This window comes from Numida meleagris, chromosome 7 (genome assembly GCF_002078875.1).
Source record: "Numida meleagris isolate 19003 breed g44 Domestic line chromosome 7, NumMel1.0, whole genome shotgun sequence".
In the NCBI taxonomy this organism is placed as follows: Eukaryota; Metazoa; Chordata; class Aves; order Galliformes; family Numididae; genus Numida; species Numida meleagris.
In genome coordinates, this window is record NC_034415.1 from 1,274,889 (window position 1) to 1,298,875 (window position 23,987).

General features: G+C 38.5%; 2 protein-coding genes across 3 annotated transcripts in view; one reads left to right on the plus strand and one right to left on the minus strand.

Annotated features, from left to right (window-relative positions):
- Nucleotides 1-6,977, minus strand: part of SLC25A24 (solute carrier family 25 member 24) — a 37,866-nt gene extending 30,889 nt beyond the window's left edge. Inside the window, exons 1-2 of the mRNA XM_021405358.1 lie at nt 6,891-6,977; nt 4,851-4,990 (exon numbers count right to left, since the gene is read on the minus strand). The gene's annotated coding sequence lies outside the window, so the exon portion shown is untranslated. The remainder of the gene's footprint in view (nt 1-4,850; nt 4,991-6,890) is intronic.
- On the plus strand, nt 286-23,721 carry FAM102B (family with sequence similarity 102 member B). Of its 2 annotated transcripts, none has more exons than XM_021405361.1 (11): nt 286-617; nt 10,605-10,725; nt 11,317-11,346; nt 11,840-11,956; nt 13,169-13,215; nt 17,143-17,249; nt 18,200-18,295; nt 18,875-19,055; nt 19,146-19,273; nt 19,656-19,725; nt 21,212-23,721. In XM_021405361.1, the coding sequence occupies exons 1-11, from the start codon at nt 385-387 to the stop codon at nt 21,252-21,254; spliced, it is 1,173 nt and encodes a 390-aa protein (XP_021261036.1). In that variant the 5' UTR covers nt 286-384; the 3' UTR covers nt 21,255-23,721. The 2 variants fall into 2 exon arrangements, with proteins under 2 accessions (XP_021261036.1, XP_021261037.1); XM_021405362.1 differs by having other exon boundaries at nt 21,217-23,721.

Consider the following 23,987-nt stretch of genomic DNA (forward strand, 5'->3'; position numbering starts at 1 on the left):
ACAGGGGCCCTGGTGCGCGGCGGAGCTGCCCCGGGCGGGTTGCACCATCCAGTCTCTGCCGGGCGGCACCTGCGGCCCCTGCCCGGTCACTCCGCGCCGTGCCGGGCAACGCTCCGCCGCCTCCCCGCTACCGGGCGCCCGAGCCGAAGCCGTCGGGCCGGGGGAAGCGGCGTGGAAAGAGCCGCGCCCCGGCCGTTGCCAGCGCGGCGCCCGCGGAGCTGGGGAGCGGCTCCCGGCGGGCGGGGCGCGGGGGCGGAGGGCCGGCGGGGAGGCGCCGGCTGCCATGTAAGCGCTGCGGGGCGGGGCCGGGGGCTGAACCGCGCCCCGAGCCGGGACCGGCGCGGAGCTGCTCCCCGTCCCCTCGGTGCCGCCGTTCCTCCGGGCATGGGTGCGGAGCGAGGCGGCGGAGCGGAGCTGCCGTGCGGCTCTGAGCGCGCGTGGGGGCGGCCCCCGGGGGGCTCCCGGCCCATGGCCTTCATGATGATAAAAAAGAAGAAGTTCAAGTTCCGCGTGGAGCTGGAGCTGGACGAGCTTTCCTCCGTGCCCTTCGTTAACGGCATCCTTTTCTGCAAGGTGCGGCTGCTGGACGGCGGCAGCTTCAGCGGGCAGTCTTCCCGGTAGGTGCCGTCCGGGGCCGGCGCCCTTCTCCAGCTCTCGGAGCCCCGCAGGGGGCGCGGCCGTTCGCGGCGGCTGCGGAGCGGGCGGAGGGTTCCGGGCGGTGCGGTGGCGGCTGCGGGCCGGCCGGCCGGTCTCTCCGCGCCGGGTGTCCCCTGAGCTCGTCCGCGCTGCCAGCAGCAGCGGCTGTGGGATAAGGTGCAGCGCTCGGAGACTCGTCCTCCACTCGTTGCTTCAAGTCGTCACGTTTCAAAACAAACGCTAAGGCTCTTAAACGCCGGTGAAAAGGTGAAATGAGTCCTCGAGCAGCTGAGGCTGCTTGTGCTCGAGCCGCGATGTCTTGAGCTGGCGGTGTGGGTAAAAGGAGAGGGATCTCCTGCTGCCGGGTCTAAAGTCGGAGCAGGTCGGTGCAGGCTCCCTGCCCGTCGTTGTGTAGATACTTGCAAGGAGAATGAACATAAACAGGTTCGTGGAAAAGCGCTATCTTCTTTCCTGCATGTGTTTGGATCCCATGCTTTACCAACTGTTCCTGCTTAACGCTGCAAGTGAAGCTGAGGCAGCGGACAGGTGTCCTCTTACCTTCTGCGTTGTGCTCCAGCAGTAGAGCTGTCACCTGCCCGGGCGCCGCCCCGGTGAAACCGCCCCGCTTCGGCAGTGCCGGGCAGGGGCGGACTGCGGGCATAGCAACAGCAGGGTGTGCTGTGAGCCGAATGATGCCCCGGGTCTCCCATGGGGGCAGGGGATGGCCTTCCCATTACGGTTATTCCTGCTGTGTGGCTTATTATATTACTCTAATGCTATTACAAAAAAAAGAGTAACTGAAAAATGTCTCCTGGACTTCTGGGAGGAGACAGAAATTACTAACAAATCTATGACTACTCAGTTATTTTCTCATTAAAATGTATACTGCTGTCATAGAGCTTACAGAAGTATCTCCTTTTAATTCTGTAAGTGAAACTAATCAAAGACAAGTAAGAACACCAAAATAGAACTTTGGCCTAAAACCTCATTATTTAACCATTCTAATATACTAGCATGTGTAGTCAGACATTGTTTTCCTCTGTATTGTTGAAGGGTATTCAGTTCATTAGTGTTCTCATTTTGTGTCTTTTTTTTTTTCCTCAATATTCTTCTTGCAAGCAACCTCATCATAAGTAACAGATGGATAATCATCGTAAGTTTAGGCCCTGATGTACTTTTACTGTTCTAAGACAGTCCTTACTGCCTTGAAGTCACTTTCACGGGCTGATGTATTTTCTGGATAGTTAATTTGAAAGCAGCTGATTCCAGGTGAGCCGATGTGAGTAATGTGAGGGAGATGAGGCAGAAAGTGCCTCCAGGAAATGGCAGTGGAAGCACGGTGAAGCTGGGAGCTGTGCTGAAACACTGCGCTGGACTCAAGCTTTGCAGTTCTTCTATCTTGTCTTTTCCTGGGTTACAGTTTAAAAATAAGAACAGCAGCGAAACATGTCAGTGCATCAAAATCCCAGTGAGTGTGTTTACGCTGGCCTGACAAGCTTGACGTACGCTCAGAGGAAGGTATAGAATTCCTCTGCAGTGATCCTTCAGTGTCAATTTAGGGACTTGGCTCTCAGCTTAAGGATAAATGTATGGATTTTCAGAGTGGTGATTCAGCAAAGGTCCAAATAAATAAGAAAGAAATGAAATAAACAAGAGTGGCAGCATTTCAAGACTTGTCAGTTAGAAATTTCTTCTTAAAATACCGATCATCTTCTGTTTCTATGTATTTACTTCATTGTAAGCTGGTGATCATTTTCTGGAAGTAGTCATCTTTGAAATGTTAGGGAAAGCTTGAAGGACTTGATTGTGTTTCAGAACATAGTATACAAACCTATCTAAAATACTGTATAATACATGGAAGAACTGTGTCTCCTTAATAGCTATTTTTGTTATTAAGGTCTAGTGTTTTCTAACTTGTCAGGGAGAAGGTACTGAGAATCAAGTTCGTACTGATACAAACCAATGGCCCGCTGCCCTTGACTTAAAAACAAAACAAAAACCCCAATGCCAAATAAAACTTGAAGAGCAGCAATATCAACACACTATAAACTAGGGTAACATTGAGAAAGAAATGCCATAAAAAAGCTAGCAGCAGCCCAACAAAGGCCTGTATGCAGTGAGTTGTCAAGTGAGCAGACTCAGGCAGCCTGAGCTCTGGATGCTGCTGTACGAATGATTAAACCCTGATCCTGCAAGCAGCATCAACTCCCTGAATGTTGAAGTGGGACAAAAAGAAGACAAGTTGGAGCTACTGAAAAATATTTTTTCACTCCTCAAATCTTTACCATTATTTAAGAAATGGTATGAAGATGTAGTTCATACTGATGAGATTGTTTTCTCAGCACAAAGGCTCTTCTGGCTGATACAAATGTGTGCCTGAAATGCATTAAAAACCTCTGACCAGACAAAAACAGCATATATAGCCCAGGACACAAAAACCTGATTTACAACATAAATAGCAAAACATCTCAATTGTTCACACATGTGATTTTTGTACATAAATTTTTAAAACTCCAGTTTGAAAACATTCATTTGAAAGTAGCCCATGAATATCTTTGAGTATTTTCTGTAGGAAAAGAAAAAACTATATTACAATAACAAATGCTTAATTGTCTGATAAAATAGTCAATGTTTTCAAATAATCCAGTAATTTCAAGTATTTTGATCAAAGAACATTGAGTAGGCAAGTAGTAGCAGTGTTTAAACTTGAGGGAAATTATGCAGGAGAACGGGACCCTAGAATTCTAAAAATGAATGCGTTACAATCTTTCATTCTACAACACGCAAAACCTTAGAAGAAGTTGTAAAGTGGAATTAGGCTTCGTTTGTTTTAAGCTGCCAATCAGCCATACAGTACAATTTCTCTCCTCGTCTCTGAACTTTCTGATATGAATTCTGGATCTTTACAGTATTGTCCTGAGACTTTACAACAAAGGGTGGATTCTCAGCAAATACACAGGGTGTATGCCAAGCTATGTTAACAGAACCCAGTTTTATTGAGAAAACTTGCTTAGACCTGGCTTCATATGTAGAAAGGTATCCGGATACGTTTTTATTTTTCCCTTGGCCAGTAGTAATAGATACCTATCTCTGAAAATGGATACTTGTGCAGATTCCCGAATACCACATATTTGTATGCTACTCATAAATTACTGTGTACAGAGAGTGTGTGCCATGGAAGAACAATAGGTTGTCCCAGGGCAAGAATCACACCTATGAATATTTTGAACAGGAAAGACTAGTATTGTACGGCACAGGCTTCAGTGAATATTATGTGTATTTTTTTACAGCTAGTATGATGCAGACAAATACATTGGAAGCACAGACTGCCTGTGAGTGACCTCACTGTAAAAAGATTGAAGAAATAACTGATAGGCCTCAAGGCTAGATCACTGCTTATAGGCTGAGTTGTTCAACCAACAGCAAAAGAGAAGACTGAATACGAAGGAACCAAATGAGTTTTCTAAAGTAAAGGATCTTATTTCTTAAGAGGGCGCTTTCAACATTCTACTGTACAAACTGAGGCTACAGTAGTTGTAAACCTGGTAGTTCAGTTTTTAGTTGGAATTTCCCTACTACCGCTCCTTGGTATATAAAAGGAGTGAAGGATTTGTGTGTTCTCATGCTTGTGGTCTTCAGTTTGGTCAAATTTCCCTAGTTCAGAGTTCTGATTCCTGTTACTTTAAGCTGCTTATGGTTCTCTTGTTCTTTTATGATACGTTCAAACAATCAGAACTAAGTTGATTATTGTATGTATCTGTGTGACAAGAATATTGATACAGGTAAGGGGGAGCTGAATTTTTTTTAATCAAAATGTTTTCTTCTCCTGAAGATTCTAGAGAAGTTCACATATGACAAGCTTTTGAGTTCTGAGAGGTAGTTGCAGAGCTCCTGTGTTACCTGTGTGAATGTATTCTTATTTCTGAGATACTAGGTAGAAAAGTGACTTTCTTCAGTAGAACTTGCTATCTTATCTTCCAGATAATAGGTATTTCTTAATTCTAGTGATGCTTGGCTGCCTCTTTCTCAGCTATTAATACATTTGCTTTGTGTGACTGTGGCAAGGACGTTTTCTGCCCCAGTAGGCTCTTTAAATTGCTTTCTAATCGTTGTTTCTCTTCCTGCCACTATTGCTGTTGAAAGGGAGAATTTCTCCTGACAGTAACACATATTAAACAGTTTTCTAAACAAATGTACTTGTTAAAATGACATACCTGTCACATGGGGCTGCTGTCCCTCGCACTCTCATCTTCCTGCACAACGTATGAATTCTGTGCACAGTCTGCAGACTTAGTAATGGGTTGTACTATTTCTAATCGTTTTTCATTTGCAACCTGATTTGCCGATGGAGAAACTGGAATAAAGTAAATTTTCAAAAGCTGTGAGACAAGTTAGTGGGAGGAAAAAATAATATTTAGGCCCTAGTAGCAGGTAAGAAAATGTTTGTATAGACTGCATTTTGCATGAAATGTAACTGGTTAAAATGCAGGTGGAAATGGCTCATTATTGTGACACCTCTTACTGTAAGTACTGGTAAGAGAGAAAGCAACAGCTAACTTATCAGGAAAAAGTTCCTGGAAATAGACATGTGACAAGCATCTGCTAAAGAACGGGGTTCCAGTTTTTGTAAGCAACCTGCCCCTGTGCTTTACCATTGTTATTGTCTCTTATACTTTCTCTGCTCCTCGCTGAGAAAGGTCGGGCTCTGTCTTCTTTCTAATTTAGTAGAGATGGCTGAAGACAGTAACTAAATCATTGTCCATCTCTTCTTTAGACTGTAAAAATCAAGCTCTTCCAACTTCTCCTCCTGGTTCAGCCCTATTGTCTGCAACTCCAGACCCTCATCTCCTGCTCTCCGGTCTTGCTTCAGTTTTTCAGTGTCTTTTACTGGAGAGACCCAAAACAGGACTCAGTGCTATAGACAGAGCCTCACAGATGTTCAACAGAGGGAACAGTAACTTCTTATAAACTGCTGGCTACAGTCTCATTAATACAGTTTGTCCTCCACTGTACTAATTCCTGTTTAGGTCTCTACATTTGCTTGTAACCAGCAATTCTTCATAAGTAAAAAATAGCCCAAAGCAGCTCTATTTCCATATTATGATCAGTTTGTGCATATTTTACAGGGAATACCTGACACAAGTACTGGTTAGATTTAACCTAATTATCATGAGTAAAAATATGAAATAGAAAATGATTCCTGTATTAACATTGCATATGCTAACTTCTGCGCAGTGCACTGTAAACAAGGGGAGCTCTTCCTGCAGAGCTCTTTGCTGGTTTGCCTAGTGCTGAAATTTGTAAAAACTGAAGGAAACGTTGAAGCTCTGTTTGTAAATGACTGGTTTTGTTTGTGTTTTTGCAATGCTTAGGGGAAAAAAAATGTTTTTGTTGGACAGAATGCATCTTCTATGACTCAGGCATGGATGAAACAATGTTGAAGTCAACTGTCTTTGAATACAAGAAATAGATCAAGTTCTGTATGAGCTTATTATTACAGTGTATTCTTCAGACTTGCTGCTCTCAGCTCTAACTTAAAGACTAAATTTAGTATTCTGATTATTTAACAACTTACAATTAAGTATAGATTGTTTTTTTGAGACATTATATTTGAGCTACAAATGAGCAAAAATATTCCATGTTCTTTAAAGATCATGAGGTTAGAATTGGTGCATATACAACTGTATGCAAGTTATTAGGTGATGTTTGGGGGAAGAATCGAAGGTGGGAGAAGGGGTGAATTTAGGTTATTTGAGGAGGAACCAGAGTGAGGAAAACAGAGGTAAAATAGGTAATGTGGCAAAAAGGGCCACTCAGTAGCGTTCTTGCGAGCTTATCTGGCTGTGCATTGTTCTTATCAGTGCAGTCTATTCTGTCTTCATGTTAAACTTTTTTCTAATTCACTTTCTTGGGTGATAGGCTCTGTTTGGTGTGTATTGTGGGAGGCCGGGAGCCTGAGCGCCAACAGCTGGAGTCAGACTGCTCAGCCAGAGAAGGGAGCGGGAATCACGGACTGGTTTAAGTTGGAAGGGACCTCAAAGATCATCTAGTTCCAAACCCCTGCCATGAGCAGGGTTGCCAGCCACCAGATCAGGCTGCCCAGGGCTCCATCCAACCTGGCCTTGAACACCTCCAAGGGTGGGACATCCACAGTTGGTCGGGGCAACCTGTAAACGAGGCTGATGGTGCTATCTGTATCTCTGTCTGATCTATGTGGCTGGCTGTGTATCAATGTGGTGTGTTGGTGTGATTACCTAGAATGCATCTTCAGCATTGTTACTGGTTGGACGTGAGGCATGGGAGAGCTGCAGCAGCCTTGATCCAGCATAATGGATTTTCTCCTGAAAGAAGCAAGCAGAACTTAGATAAAGCTGGAAAAGCCGCTCCCACTCCAAGATAACTCATCTAGAGGCATTTAATTCATTCTACTTCAGACTCTCTATGCCCAGTCTCTAAAATTCTTGGAAGTCCTCAGAAAAACTCTTGCATAAAATCACCAGCTTAAAAAATAGTATTAATAATCCCATTTACGTTGTGGACTGAAAAGGCTATTTTTCCAAGTATTTACAGGAGGTTTTAGGTAACTCATGTTTTGTACAAAAGTTGTAAGACGTCTAAACATACATTCTTAATATAAAGAAAACTACCTACCTAATTGATTACAAAAGTATTTTTTTAAATATTGATATAAAATGTGTCTAATATAAAGCTTAAATGGCACCTTAACGTTGTAAGGAAATGCTCCCATTTTTTTGTTTCGTTCTTCCTAATTACAAAGCATTTGTGCTAGAAAAACAGTCTTTTCAACATGATCGTCGGCATATGGCTAAATGTTCTAATCAGCTGTCTGGAATAATTAAAGTAAAAACCTGAATAAACAAGTTTGTAATTAACAAAACACGGTATTTTTGCCTTTAAGGAGTTCTGACTTCTTTATTTCTAAGCCTCTCCTGATTCATCTTCTCCATTTAGGAGAAAGGAATTTTTCACAGGATGCTTAAGGTCTTTAGAAGTAATTTATTTTTGCATTAGTGGTCATTTGATGAAACAAGCCATTATTCACATGTCATATCCATATGGGAATAAATTAGGATGAGAAACCAATTGGATTAGGGCTTATTGCTTCTTGTGTGTTGTTTTCCATATTGATTTTTTTCTCTTCTGTGGATCAGATTTTATTCCATCATTCTAAAAGGCAGTTGTGTACAGTGCATAAAATACATACAGGAAGGGACTTGTCGAGAGCAAGTCAAATTGAAATTCAGTCAGTGTGAAATTGTACCTCTAAAGAAAACCCACAATTTGTTCAACTGACGGTTATCTTAGACTATACTTTGGAATCAATTTATCTTAAAATATCTGCCTATTTGCATTATCCTTGACTACATCTTACTCATAGTGTTTGCTCTTGCATTGTATGGAAGCGCTACAACTAGTACATATTTGACTGTATCTTAGTAACCAAGATGCACTTTGATTCATAAAACAACTGTGTCTGCTTTGCACGTGGTAAAGTGACTATGAGGCTCATAGGAAACTGACTCATAACGGAAAGCTTTCTCCAGCGTGCCCCATAACATAGGCACAGTTGCCAAGAAGTTATCTGAGTTCATTTCCATAGTAACCAATCAATATAACTTGATTTTCTAAAGGTCCCGCACATGAACTAAGAATCTCAGAAACTTAAAGTAAAATTCTGAATCTTTAACTTGTTTCCTTTCAGCCTAAGGGAATAAGCTGCTGGTGTTTTTCTTCACACAAAAATTACCTTCATTAAAATGTTACATTTTTTTCTATATCATGAAATTAAAAGAAGAACAGTCCAGCGGTTTTGTTTCTCTGTGCCTCTTTCTGCAGATTGTATATAAATGTTTCAAATATCTTGCTCTTTAAAACAATGTGCCTGTGAAAGAAATTGATTACGCTTTTGGGGGACGTTCTTGGTTTTGTTTGATTTTTATTTTTACAAGAATTTTACAAGCATCAATATCCATAATTGAGGCACTTTGACAGTAATTTTTACTTCCTTGTTTGTAAGATAACTTTAAAACCTAATCATCCTGTTTAATGTTTAGAACATTGTTTGCCTGAAGAAACCCTGACCTGTGATGTGACTAGATTGAGAAACACTTCAGATGTTGCCTGTATCCTGAAGTATAGTGCTTTTGTGCTACTTTCCTTACTTGAACAATGACACACATATATAGTATTAGTAGTATGTTGAAATTAATTAAAGATCCTTTTAAGGTTTTAAGGACACAGTTAGATTTATCAAGCAGATATTACTTATTTACCTTAAAGCATATGCAACATACAAATCTGCAGACACTAGATACCCGTGCACTTGCAGTGTTGTGCTTGACAGTGGACATCTAGCTGACTATTTTCTTTATGTGAGAGATGAGCAACTGTCACCTAAATGCTGCAATAGCTATTCAAGCCTTCTATGTGTAACAGAAGTTAACGGTTATCCAGTGCCCCTTAAAGATTTTATTTTACTTGGCTCCTTGGCTTGAGCCTGTTTCCAGTGCAGTACGTAGCTATTTGTAATTTGCTCTTTCTGAATTTTGATTCTGTTCTGGATTTAAATAATTCACATACTGGCAGCATTGTTGTTGCTGTTTTTTTTTTTTAATTGAAAGCACAGGGAAGTTTACAATAGAAAACATAATGGATGAAAGGTAGATCGTGGTGTACAGAGCCTTTTCCTCTTAGGTCACGTGCTTGAATGTGACTCAGTGTTGTATCATCGGAATCCGTTAGTCTGTTGCAGTAATTAAACTGACTCATTTCAGGCAGGCTAGTTTATTCCAACCTTAGTAAGTCATTGTGCAGATAAGCACTGTAGCTGGCAGTCTCACCAGCACAGCAAGTTTGAGCCTTGTAACTCATCGTTTCTCCATAGGTGATAAACTCTGACTCCGACTTCTGCAGAACCACGGAGATCTACCTGTGCAAAAGATGTCAGGCTAGATCTTCCCATAATAAGGTGCTGTAGGAAGTTCATATAAAATAGGAATATATGCTTTAGAAAAATGGAAGAGAAGGAAAAGGGGCAAATACTAGTTTAATATGTGAAGATTCGAGTGACTGGAGCGATAGAAGTTATCATAGATGCTCCATGGTTCCAAGTTCTGAGTTTAGAAATGTGAGACTAGAAGAGAGATCGCTCAGTCCTTACCGCAGTCTTCATCTCCTGTTCTTGCAGACTAGCCAACCTTGTCTTTAAATACTGTAAGATTCCTTTGCTCCTATGCCAGTTATTTGAAGGCTGTTCTACCAAATTGCTTCATGGTTTCAGATCTTGTAATTTTCAGCTTTAAATGTGTGATTATGCTTTATTTTGTTCCCAAGCACTTCTCATTTGGCTTAACAAGTCCTTTGGTGTCTGCACCGCTTGAATCACATAGCAGGTTTTTATTTTAAATATTTTTTTCCTTATAAAATACAGGATTTTTCTAGCTGACCTCTCTGTACGTATTCATTTTGGAGTCTGTTCATCCTCAACTCGAGTTTTCCTCGTGGAAAAACGTGTTCCATATGCAATTAACATAGCTGAAAGCATCCTAAGTTTTGTCTTTTGCTCAGCTCCATCACTTTGCTGTAATCCTGTGATGAACAAATCCATTCAGATTAGATCCATTCCCAGTATGTAGCTGAAATTCTTCTATGCTCCAAGTGCATGACTTTGTATGAGGTTATTGTACGTGGTCTCCTTTGAACTGGGCCGGGCCTCAAATGTAACTAGTTCTGCTTGTATGAGTCTGCTTTTCTGTGTATTGAAAAACAATTAATAATCTTGCTACGCAAAGAGAAGCATGAAGGATGGTTACTTCAGGCTTTGGAACAGACTTAAATGACCGCTTCACAAACAGCAGAACCCGTACTTGTTCTTCAGCTGTCCTATTGCATTTTATGGTCCTGAATGCATACACAACTGGTATTAAGCGTATCTTTCCTATCCGCAGGGAGGTGGTGCAGGCAAATTGTGTCCGCTGGAAGAAAAAATTCATATTTATGTGTAAAATCAGTGCCAGCGCCACAACAGGGATTCTGGATACTTGTATCTGCAGAGTGTCTGTGCGGAAGGTAAGTAGCATTTCTTCCCCCATCTTTCCCCCATTCTTTCTTCACTTGTTCTGATTGTATTTTTAAGAAGCTGATAAACATAATAAAATAAATTTGAGCTGCAACTATGTCAGGTATTCTTCTAATTAAGACTTGCATAGTAATTTTTTTCTTGCTTTATCTTGACTAAGTTATGGAAATTAGTCATTAAACATTCATATTGAAAAGAACAGTTATTCCAGCAGGGCAGCAGAGTAATCACTTATCAGCCTCTATAAAGGTAGCCCTTGACGGATCTTTCTAGAAAGCACCAGTAAACTCAGAAGCCTTGAATTGTTCCAAGTGTGAGAATTGAGTATGAAGCACTTCCTGGACCTGGAGCTAGACTTTACAGAAGGCAAATGCTGGTCTGTCATCGGGCACTCTCTTCACAGCACCGAGATGCTGGCAGGCACTGAGGACATTATTAATAGATGGCCACAGTATAGTCTAGCAAATGTGTGGTGAGCTATTTTAAATCTAAGATTACTACTTGCTTTTCCTGAGTCAGCATTTTTAGTGGGTGGCTTGCATAATTACTAGCGTGTCTTGTTTCTTTTTGTTTGTTCCTAGGAGTTAAAAGGAGGAAAGGCCTATGCAAAGGTAAGTTGAAATAAATCTCATTTAGCCTGTGGATTATCTTTTATTTCTTGTCGATTTATGCCATTTTAAAGTAATTCCGGAATAGTAATGTAATACCTGTGATTTCCTTAGGTGAACTATAGTGTCAGAGTTGTCTGAACTCTTGTTCAGTGTGTTTAATACTTATATATTTAACCACCAGAATTTTTTTTTCAATTGAGTATTTTGAAAGGGTTGATGAAAGAAAACCCTTTTGCATATATTTATTTAAAAAAAAAAAAAACATCCAATTCTCCTTTTCTTCTATTTTGAGACTTGAATAAGCAAATGAAGATAGATCTATGTAGAATTTGATGCTCAACTTCTCTACTTTATGTCTTGTGCCTCTCCATTTAATGGACATCATCTTACCCTTGAGAGAAACTACTGATGAGTGGCAGTCTGTACTGTGCATGTAGTAAGAGCTTACATTTAGTAATATGCCTACTACTAACTTTCATTTTCTCTTTAACAGCTGGGCTTTGCAGATCTAAATCTAGCAGAGTTTGCTGGATCAGGAAATACCACTCGTCACTGTTTACTAGAAGGTTATGATACCAAAAATACAAGACAAGATAACTCCATTCTCAAAGTAATTTTTCTTTCTTCATACTTAAACTAATAAAGCAGAAAACATGTGGTATGTTTAAGCATTTAATGACATTTTAAAGTACACATGCTGAACCTCCTCCTAGAGGGAAAATTAGCTGAAGTGAAAACATAAGCCTAATTTAGAGAGTGTCATTAAAATCCATATAGTCAACAACAGAATTGGATCTACTCTTGGATATAGAGCTAGATAGCTGTAAAATAAGTTTTCAGATGGTACTCCTACTCTAACAGCGCTGGAAAAATGGAATAGTCAAGTAAAATGGAAAAAGTAAATACATTAATACAAATGTAGGAATTACATCTCTAAGACTGGGCAACTTGCTGTGCAGGTCTCCTACTTTTAAGGTCACTTTAAAAGTGACTTTTAATTGTCTTATTTACGTGTCAGCCAGCTTTAACACCTCCATGAATCCTGGAACGTAACCTTTTCTGTTTGATAGTAGGAAATATAACAACTGCTAAGAATTATTGAAAGAAACTCACCTTGCTATTCTCCCCGGTTAGTTTATAGAGAATGAAAACTGGAGTAAGCTGCATGAAATACATTACAGAAGGTGGCAAGTAAATTTAAAAAAAAAAAAAAACAAAAACAAAACTATCCTGCCAAGACACTACAATTAATTTATATTATTGAGTATATCATTTATGCATGCACTTTCTGGTGTCTTTATAATATATTCAGTGACTTTTAATTGATGGCTTTGACCCAGCCAACAAGCCTTCTCAGTGTATCGCTGTCCCATGGTATTATTTACCTTTTGTGGTTTTACTTTGTCTCTGATGTTTGCACAGACAGTTCTAGTATGCTGGCAGTTTGCTAAACACTGTTAGCGAACAACATACTTCAGCATCCTCTGTTTTAAACGAAATTCTGTTTGCTCATGAATCTTCCGGTTTCAAGGGAGAAATAAAGAGACAGGAATTCTCTTAACTACTACTGATTTCAAGATTCTTCTTTATCTGCCTGTCTTTTACAGAATCTCTTAAATGTAATTCTGTTTTTTCAAATGCTGCTTTGCCGTGTTTATTCACAGCACATGTGCAAACACGGACTTTTTTGCTTAAGAATTCATTTGCATACGCGATGCTATTTTCCTTAAATGTAAGATTTGTGGCCAGTACCACTTAGTGGTATGACCATATACCACAGATTTTTCTTTCTTACAGTGTGTTTTCTTTTCTTGCTGTGTAGGTGTTGATCAACATGCAGCTCATGTCTGGAGACCCATGCTTTAAAATGTAAGCTTACAAAAATCTGTGTTGCATAATGTTTTAGTCAAGCTTAAGTGGCTCAGTTCACATTCAGAATTAACCTTCTGCTTTGTGTATATGATCATCTTCAGGCTGACAACACTTAAAAAAAAAAAAAAAAAAAAATTGGATGGTAGCTGAATAATGGCTAACATAGTAAAAACAGCGGTGGAAGTATCACAGTTCTCCTTGCTGTTAAGTACTCGGTACACTTGCAAGCAAAGATACTAGCCTGTACATCTGCAATGATTATTAAAAAAGAAAATAAAGAAGCATTTAAGGGAAGGTGTTCATACAGCAGCCGTATATAAACACAGATCTGACCAATCCTTGTTTGAAAAATGTGCTGTTACAGCTTTTGATTGCAAATCTAATAAGGCTTAAATAAAACTTGTTTTTTTTAAGTGTGATAAGACTTAGTTCAAGAGAAAGCACTTGAAGATTTTTAGTTAGCAAAGATGTTTCTAATTTTATATGACAGGAGATAGCAATTTTGTCTATATCAGCTTTTAAAAAAGTCGTATTTTACTTGTCACAAGATATTTGAGGGAGGAGTTGATAAAATCATTCGTTCACAATAAATTTAATTCCTTAAGTGCTGATTTAACTCAATCTTTTCTTCTGTTCACTTCATTGATTATTACGTTACTATCATGAAATAAGCAGGAGATGCAATCAAAACAAGAGGACGCGTTTCTTCCAAGAACTTACAATCAAGCTGTGGAACTCCTTCCTACTACATGTTGCGAATAATAAAACTAAGCTCCTGAAAGATTTAAGAAAAATTCCTGAATGAAATACTTCTGCGAGCTATTACGTACAAAATACATGAAGCTCAGAAAGTCTGTGAGCTACAGCTGAGTTGTTGGAGTAATATTCAGGAGATATATTACTCTTTGTGCCCCTATTCTTTCAGCACCTGCTATTTGCTGCTGACAGAAACAGTATGCGAAGCTATACAGCCCTATGTTCTGGGACAACATGCTTGTCCTCTTCTCAGTCCTATTAAAAACAATCTAATCCACTTCTAAGTATTATATAACATGAAAAGAAAATATCAGCTTAACAAAAAGGAAAACAATCTTGAAAAATTTGCTAGCTTCATACTTGTTATGTCAGTCTCATCTTTCTCTGTAGGTTTTCAAATTTTGTTTACTCTTTGAAAACCTGGATCAAAAATACCTCCCAAAGCTACAGCCAGTGCTTACTTACAAACACTGCACTAAAACAACTTTACATCAAAAGGAATTAGTTTTCGTTCAAAATATTGTTATCAACTGAATTCAGACTCATGTTTTGTCAAATGAATATAGGCGATCAATGTCCCTCTCTATAATCCAAGAATAGGATAACAGTCACATACAGGTTTATTTTGAAGTAGCAAACGTACTAAAATCTTCCTTAAAAAAAAAACAAACACATAAGAAACAACAATAACAACAAAACCAACTTTGTTTAAATAAGTGAGATGAGGCTGTGTCTCCAGGAAAAGCAGCGCTGAACTCCTAACTCAGTCTGCAAAGCAAGTGCGTTGTAACTAGTAGGTTTTAGCTGTTTTGAGGTAGGTTCTGGTGTAATTAGGACACCTGAGAAGTATTTTCTGTAACAAGTACAGACTTTGCATTACTGCTATGGAAGTATCCTTACCATTGTTTCTGAGGGGATCTGAGAATGGAGCCTGCACCAGATTAGGTCAGACGGTTCATGTAGGAACTCCTTGCTGTCCAGCTGCACCACTTAAAAAAGTCCTTTCTCCTCCCTTCTTCCAACCTTACAAAAAGCAGAGTAGAACAGTGTGAAATCTCATCCTGTGCTGACGGAACAAACAGTAAGATGGTACTATCTGAATCTCTTCAGTCAAGCAAAGCTTTTCACTTTCCCTGGTTATTGAGTACTTCTTCATTTACTTTGAGTCAGACCTATTAAAAATATCTCACTGGTACTGATAAACAATTTCTCAGCCAATTATCTATTCATCTTCTGTACTAATAAAACAGTGTACTTCTGTTCTGGTAGCCGAATAGTTGAACTTAATAACTAAACAGTTTTCTGGCTCCTTAGTAAAAACTCTATAGCTGAAATTATCCAGACTTGGCATTTTCTTCCAGACTGATGATATACCATTTCCCAGAACATAAATTTTCAACACAAACAAAACAAATAATTTATCTAATCCAGATGTTCTTTGCAGAAGGAAAAAATAACAGTTTCAAACACTTGCACAATCTGAAATCAACTACATATTTTATGAAAAAGTCAAGGGGGCTTCATGTCTGATCGGGGGTGATATCCCTGAAAGCATTCAATTCTTCCTTCTAAAAGTATGTAGGTTGCTCTGAAGGTAATACGTCCTATTCGTTCACCTGGAAATGATAACAGATTACAAAAATGCACTAACACTATTAGAGCAAATTCTTAGTTACAAAACACCGTTTTTTAACCCGGTCACCACTATTAGCTATGCATTTTTATAAGCAGTAGACAAGACCCGTACGTTGCGCTCATAAAGATCTGCATGGGCATCCAGAACGTGGCTTGTCTTTCAGGTTGCTGATGGCACTGCCAAAGCGCACCACCCGCTGCCTCGCTGTGTTCACATCCACTTTTTGGTCTCCATAAAGATTCAGCAAGTGTCAATGGGTGTCATTTTTCCTGCGTGGAGGAATTTAATGACACGCCTTTGCTTCATACACGCTTCCACATCAGATGCCATTCTTGCAGACTGCCTCTCTGCTGTCATCTGTGCGTGGCAACAAAATGCAATGGAATATCGGTGGGAAGATTCAACCTCCACTGCCATACCACCACCATCTCCCTCTGACATCACGGGCCAGCATAATAGGATAGAAGGCATTACTTTCAGAGCAGCTCTCGTACGTTAGACATTTAACTCACATAAACATTTCGTGCCCAGAAGTGCTTTTTCTGCCTGTCTTTCTATCAAACTTAACATGACAAGAGACGTTACTGTACAGAAAGACAGTGGCTAATTTATTAAATATCAAACGTTGAAATGTTAACAAATATCCATTTGTATGCAGAGCAAGAGTCTGTTCCCAAGGTCAAAATAACAAAGCATTACAAAACATGCAGGCGACATCTTGAAATGTACTTTAGTTGTATTTGACTGCTTGCAAGAGCAGATTACTTTAACTGTCATTTTCTAACACTAAGAGGTTTATTCTTTTTAATAAAGTATCTCTTTAGGTTTTGGTATACATTGAAATGATCGCTTAAGCTTTATGAAAAGCTTTTTTAGTACTGCACCAAATTTAAATTATGTGGTGCGTAATGCTTTTTATTTTTCAATTTGCAAGAGGTAGAAGTTAGAGGGAAATACATGAGGATGGGGACAGAAGCCCCTCTGCTAGGAGGGAGAGGGCTATCACCCCGGAATCTCCTTGTGTACTGCAACAGAAATGAAACGAAGCCAGAAGTACACTGCAGTGCACAAGACAAGTTGGCAAACTGTAGTTATGTGGTAGGTTGTTTGTTTGTTTGTTTAGTTTACCATCTTACCATGTATTCCGTAAGGTACTGAGTTACATACAATTCTTAGCACATATGTAATCCCGTGATTCATATCCTATAAAAACAAACAAAATCTTCACACATAGCTCAGTGGATCAATAAAAACGAAAAGCCTTTCCAAGGATCCCCAGAACTCTGAAGGACTGAGCAGATGGACGCTCTAAGATGTCCTGAAACACAGTAGCTAAAGCTTTTTTTTTTTTCCCTTTTCATGTGTTTTGAACGGGAGCTAGACAGCGTGTTCCCAGAAAAAGGTTACAAGACGGCTAGCGTGAAGCACAGCATGAAATATGCCTACTTGAAAAAATATATTTATCTGCGCTAATCAATTTAGAGAAATCACAGTAAAAGTACAGCAAATTCTAACCACTTTTTTTCTTACAGGCCTCCTTCCACAGCAATGTCTTTAGCAATTGCTGGAGAATCAGAATCCCTGCATGAAGACAGAAAAGGCAGAGAAGACTTAAAAGTAGTACATCTGGGTATAGCAGGTATAAAATTATGTTCTTAATTTCTTAATTCTTTTGTAACTGGCTTCAGAGCTTCAAGAACATACCTATGAAATACTTGTACTCTTAAAGGGATGCTGACAGGTGGCTCACAAAGGGACCTTTTTTACTTTATTTGCTGACACATCCTTTCCTAAATGACAGCGGTGGAATCTCTTTTTTTATTTATGTAACAGTTTGTTTAATGGAAAGACGGAAAGGAAATGGACTTGATGGGCTGCCTTTTTAACATTTAAAATCTTTCTGTGTGACACGTATCTTGATTTGCCTTGGGTTTATATTTCAACAGAGTATTTAATGTGGCCCTTGATCTTCAATTTATGAATCATGGTTTTAGGGGTATGCATATCCCTAAATTTTGAATAGTGAAAGTTTTAAGTATTTTGTAAAATACTGAAGTAGTTATTCCGAAGCAATCCATGTATGTGAACAAGAAGAAAAAATGGTTACTATGAAAATACTTTATTATGGGTTGATTGTTTTTTTTTTTAAACAACCTTCAGGCTTTTATTAATTTTCACCCTAAAAACTGTTTAATTTGTCTTAACCACAGTTGTTTTATGTAATTTTTACCACAGAACACCTCACACACGATTCTAGTATGAGAAGCAGGGTAATCTCTTTAAGTGTCCACAGTGTAGACAAATCTAAAACTAGACTTAGAAAACTTATTAACTCAGTGCTACTCTCAATTTTTTGGGAGCAGAACCATATTACATTATATATATATTATTATTTTCAAAAGGAAATGTATATTCTTTAACGTGCATAGTATTTTTGCAGCAGTTGGATCTTTGAAGGGGTTCACAAAAAAAACACCATCAAAGTCCTACTCCCTCTAGGAAATCTGACATTTGAGTCTAATCAAGATTGCAGGCAAAGTAATAATAAAGCTGCCTTTAGCAACGTTACCTGACTAGCGTGTTTTGCAGATGCTTCATCAAGGAGCGCCTCAGTCCCTGACGAAATTGGTGCTTGCGGACATTCCAGAACATCAAGCTATGCAAGTCAGCAGTCGAAACTGTCAGGTAGCTGTTAACTAATTCTTTATGAATTGTTTACGAATTGTAGCTTTTTATTAACTTCCATAATTGCACACTGTAGAAAATAAGTATAATTTTATGTTTTTTAAAAAAACTGTATGAACTTGAAACTTTTTCCTAGGAGTTTCAGGTGTGGGGATTTTGTGAGCAAGGTAACATTTTCTCTTTTTAAAAGCATAATACATTATCTGTTCAGATGTGAAGTAACCTTTTCCCTGAGCTTTGTCACTCCAATTAACATATCTGATAGACTTTTTACATTTTGCATGTATAAAACCAAATAGTTTCTGAATGGAGACTGGCTTACTCTTAAAAGATGAAGGGAAGTAATGACACCAGGTATTTGTTAGGAAATGAGAGTTACTTAAAACAACAAGAAAACAGCACATCCTAGAATACAAAAACTGAACTGCCTAGCTGGTGTATGCATACGTTTGCAAGGCTTTTGAAATTTCTTTTCAAGGGGACAAAACACAAATTCTGCTTTCACGATGGTAAAAGATAATTGATGATTATAGCAGCTAACAATATACTTCATATAGCTCTACTGTGTTTTCCCAACAGGATACAGCACGTGTCACTCTAGATCAGCCAGTCTGTCAGAACTCTGCCACAGGAGAAACACCTCAGTGGGGAGTACCTCAACAGGAATTGCAAGTATTCTAGAACCCTGCGAAGAGACTGAGCCAAAAGTAACTAACATTGATACATCTATTAAAGATGCATCATCAGAAAAACTGTGCAGGTATGTTCAATTTGAAAGCCTTATCTAGTAGAACCAAAACATAATTTATTACATCTCATGTAAGATCTCTAAATGTAATTATTTTTGCAGACGTCCCATAAAGCAAGATTCTGTGGAGTCACAGCTGAAAAGGGTTGATGCTACCAGAGTTGACGCTGACGATATAGTTGAAAAAATACTCCAGAGTCAAGACTTCAGTTTAGACTCAAGTGCAGAAGGTATGAAGATAAATAAAGAAGCTTAGGGAAAGTTGATGCACATTACAGGCCTGAAGAGAACACTTTTCATAGTCCCTGTTGTGTATATGGATCACTGTATCGTCAGCTTGATCCTGTCATCCAGAAATGGGAAAGACTCTTTCCAATGCAACTAGAGTTGCATAACTCTAGTAACTTTCCCAGATAATCACTTCTTCATCCTAAAAAGGTAAGAGCAGGAGCAAATTTATAGGGAAGTTAGTTCCTCCAACCTATAACGGGTGAAATTTGATTCTTTACTTAAAACATTTTCATCTGAAACTATCAGTTACAAAACTGGTAGATCTTAAATGACTTAGTTTTGGAAAGGAAGCTAACATATGTTTATTCTTTTGCTTTCTAGAAGAAGGTTTAAGATTATTTGTAGGTCCTGGTGGAAGCACTTCTTTTGGAAGCCATCATCTACCTAACAGGTATGTAGCCTGAATGACTAATCCACTGGTCAGGCTAAACAGAAATGCATCTTATACAGCAGTCATTCTGTATACACATTCTTGATCTTTTCATCTTTGTATTCTGTATCATTCAAAAGCATCAAAACAACTAGCTTGTCAGGTTTTAAAGCAGAAGACAAAGGTTTGTTCTAAAATCAAACTGATATGCCAGGCAAAAACATAACTTGTGGAGGTCCTGAAGTCTTAGTTCCAAAGTTTTCAGATATGAGTAATGTTTAAGTATAGACACAGGAAACAGGCACCAGTTTGAAATATTAACTCTAGTGGTTTACTATAATACTCTCTGAAACTGGAGTCTTTTAAGTGTTTTATGCAACCACTTTTACAGTATCAAGCATTTGTCTTCCTCGTAGCAAGCCTAACTTTGTTTCTTTTAGTTTTGCTCATAGCTCCTTTTGTTTCCACGAGTAACGCTATTCTGGTTTCAACAGCGTTTTCATCTTTCAGCTATTTGTAGCCCTAAACTCCGTCCTTTGATAATCTGCTTGATATTTTCTTCATGTAGTTGTCTCAGAACCAGAGAGACTTTTTTCTTCTCTAAAACCTCTTCTAAGATTCTGGTATATAGCTTTGTATTAGAGTCTTCTCAGACTAGAACACATTAAAAACAGGTAACAAGGCGCTCTAATATAATGATTCTGCAGCTCAGTGCGACTCTGAGATTCTTCTATAATCTCATGAAAGTAGTGTAGCACGCATACTTCAGTAATTGCAGTAAGTACTTCCAGAGAGCACTGATAGTGTGCTGAAAGTTATAAAACAAATGTGTTTTACACAAGCAAGAAGTGTTGACGGTTAGAAGATAATTTATTGGTTTATTTGCAAACCGGGCACACTGGTTTCTAAATAGGATAACAGGTATGGTTACACAGCACGCTGCTGCAGTATACAGAAATCTGTCCTAATTCAGTTACCAGGCACTGCATTTTGCTGTGTAAAACTACCCACTATGCTATCACGGGGGTGAGAGAGGGAGACAAAGGTCTATAACTATGCATTTGCAGTTCAACAGGAACAAAAGACTGAAGACATTTTTCTACTATCTTAAGAGGCCTAGCACTTAGTTTTTAAGAGTTTTACCTTTCTATGTGTAAATGTATATAGAAACAGTTACCTGCATATATTTGCCAGTGGGTGGAGGCAGTATCCAAAAGATAAAATTTAAGGAAGTATGGAGAGGTCTAACGATAACTTCTTGCAGGTCTCTAATGTTATTTATCATTCTTTGACTACAGTATTACACAAAGCCCTTTAACGCATTAAACTGTAAGTTACTCAGCAGCATGGTAACAAGGGCATGTTTTCTGCCTTTCAGACTTAGCTGTTTTGGTACAAGCTGCTTGGTTTTGTCTGTTTGTTTTTACAGAGTACATTGTTATTTATCTGTGACACTGTAAATTCTGTTTTAACTGGAACTGACCTAACTTCTTCCGGACATTTTCAGAGTAGGATCTGGGGCATATGAGCAGGTGGTGATAAAACGCTAGACTAGAATGACTTGACCAGAAGAGGAAAACATGGAACGCTGGCAGCAATTTTCTGATTCACATTTCCTCAATTGCAAGAATTGTGAAAGCCGAACTTTGTGTGAACTTGTTTTTGGAAAAGTAACGGAACGCCTCTTGCTCATAGAACTTTATCTTCTCTGATACCAAGGCAATGTCTAGATGTCTACATGTTGTGCAAGTACTTGGACTGTTTTTATAAGCTGCACCTTATGTTGAGTGAATTATGCATTAAGCTGTTCCATACATTTTTAGAAGCATGATTAAGTGGGTCCAATTTCAATGTTTTACATAGGAGGTCACATGTGGCTATGTATCCTGCAGTTTCTTTTCCAAAGAAACTTCAAGAAGTCATAAATGAGCCCAAATAAATGAATTAGGATCAAATTGAGTCTACCTGCCATTAAAGCCTTAGAGACTTAGACTCTTGCTTCTTGACTTAGACAAGTTAAGTCTAAGTATCACACGAAGGTTACAGCTTCTCTAGAGCTCTGTTCTAAACAGCCAAAATCTTCTCTTAAAAGTGCTGAAGTGTGGTTGAAGAACGGAGATGAAAATTCACATGCATTAAAAAAGACTCAGTAGATGTAAACCAGCCAGTAATAGGTTGTGTTAGTTGTAACTGACATCTAGATGCTTGCACGTATCAAATACAATGTACAAGTGACAAAATAAGTGGGATACATCAAAATACCAGTGCCCAGTAGTGTATTACTGAGAAAGCTGGTTGTTTGCTTTAGCATTGTTAAGGATGGAGTTCATAAGCCTCTTACACAGAAATTTGCTTCTGTGGGCAAACCTAGAGGTTCAGTGGGATGGTACCATTTACAAACCTCACCAGAGGTTTACTACCACTTTCAACTTTTTATTGTAGCTTAACCCTCCCCAGTTAGTGCTTTGCTAGTGTTCTGAAGGTGCCTTGAGGGGCAGGGAAGGTACAGAGATATTAAACTATTTACAAAGCAATTTAAGCTTTAAAACTAGGTAAACATCTAAACTACTACCAGTATAACTTATTAAGATAAGCACTTTACTGTTTACATATTCTACACACTGAAAAAGAAATACTGTGCAACAGATTTGCCTTTTCACGTTGAAGACTTATTCCTTCACTATCTGTCCACTGTTACATTAAGGAAAATGTACTGTACTTAAATTTGCACAAATAGTTATTTGCTTGCCAGATGAGAAAGATGAATGAAGAAAGAAAATTCTTGAAAGTTTCATTGAGAATTATGAAAGAATCCATATTTCTAATGACATATTTCCAACGACATATTTCTAATTTGGGCTTAGATCTGCTGTATTTTGAATTGCAAACTGCAGGTGACCTGTATTTTGTTACAACTGATTGTATTATTAATCAGCAAGAATTAAAGAATACAAATAACAGTGGTCGTTTTAGAAAGCTCTGAACCCTTTAAATTCTTCTCATAAGGAAGTCTGACATCCTTTTATTGAAGTATAAGTAGGCCTTATTTAATCGGTTTAATCAGGAAAAATCAGACTTTGTTTTCCATAAATATGTAGTAGTTACTAAACTCACTTGTGTTTTTAAGGAAGTTTCAGAGTTTGAAGCTGGAGTAGCGTTACTGAATATGACGAGTGAGTAATTATTCTATTATGGTACTTAAATATCTATTTCCTACTCTAAACTATAATCTAAACATTTTAATGGGTAAAAATAACTAATGCAAAGATTACATTTTAGCTGCTGTTCATGTAAGTGTGGTATTATCTAAAATTTCGTTGGAGAAATAGATAAACAGACAATACCTAACTGCTAGCATCCTCTCTCAGAGCCTGATAGTTTCCTAATTTGTACAAAAAAAAAACAACCTCACACATTCTACTGCAAGGCAGAAGATGCATGAAAATTGTATTATGTCGCTTTCGGTACTCCTAAACACTGCTACACATTTTTGACTAATCTAGTAAAACCAGTATTAGTTTGATGTTAGTTTACTTAGGTTTACTAGGAAAAATAGGCAAAGCTAGAAGAAATGTAGAAACGCTGTACAGCTACCTATGTAATTCTAAAGGGGAATTTCCATAGCCCAGATTTGTATTCTATGTTAAAATCTACAGCTAACCGTCACAGATAGCTATTTGTGTACCAGAAACCAATTAATTTCTTGCCTGAGCAGATTTTTTTTATTTTTTATTTTTTAAGTAGGAGAAAAGTTTCACATGGAAATCAAGCTTTAAATAAAGCTGTGTTCTGGCATTTTTATTGTTCATACTTCAAGCTACAATTCTTTCCCAGGTAATTCTGTAATTGTGCATATTTTAGATGGAACATAACCTTAATACGTAAATATATTTTCTTTTTTTGTAAACTATGTTGTAAGAATACTGGACACATGTTGTGAACTGTTTCGGATACATTTTCTAACTATATTTAATGCAAATGTCTCAGACATGCAATAAACTCATGTTGCAAAGAAAATTTATCATTTAGACATGGTTGTTAGAAAAACTAGAAGACCTTCTAAATTAAAATAAGGCTGTGCACCACTGTTGCAATGTGATATATCAAGACAAAACCATTACGGGAAACAATTTTCCTTTACTTCTAAAGGAAAAAAAAAAAAAGATATGAAGCACCAGAACTATGAATGCTATCGCTGAACACGTAGGTGCATTTTGCGGGCCTTCTGATATGGGCAAACAACAGAGGGAAAGGTGAGCATGGGAGAAAAATTATTTTCTCTA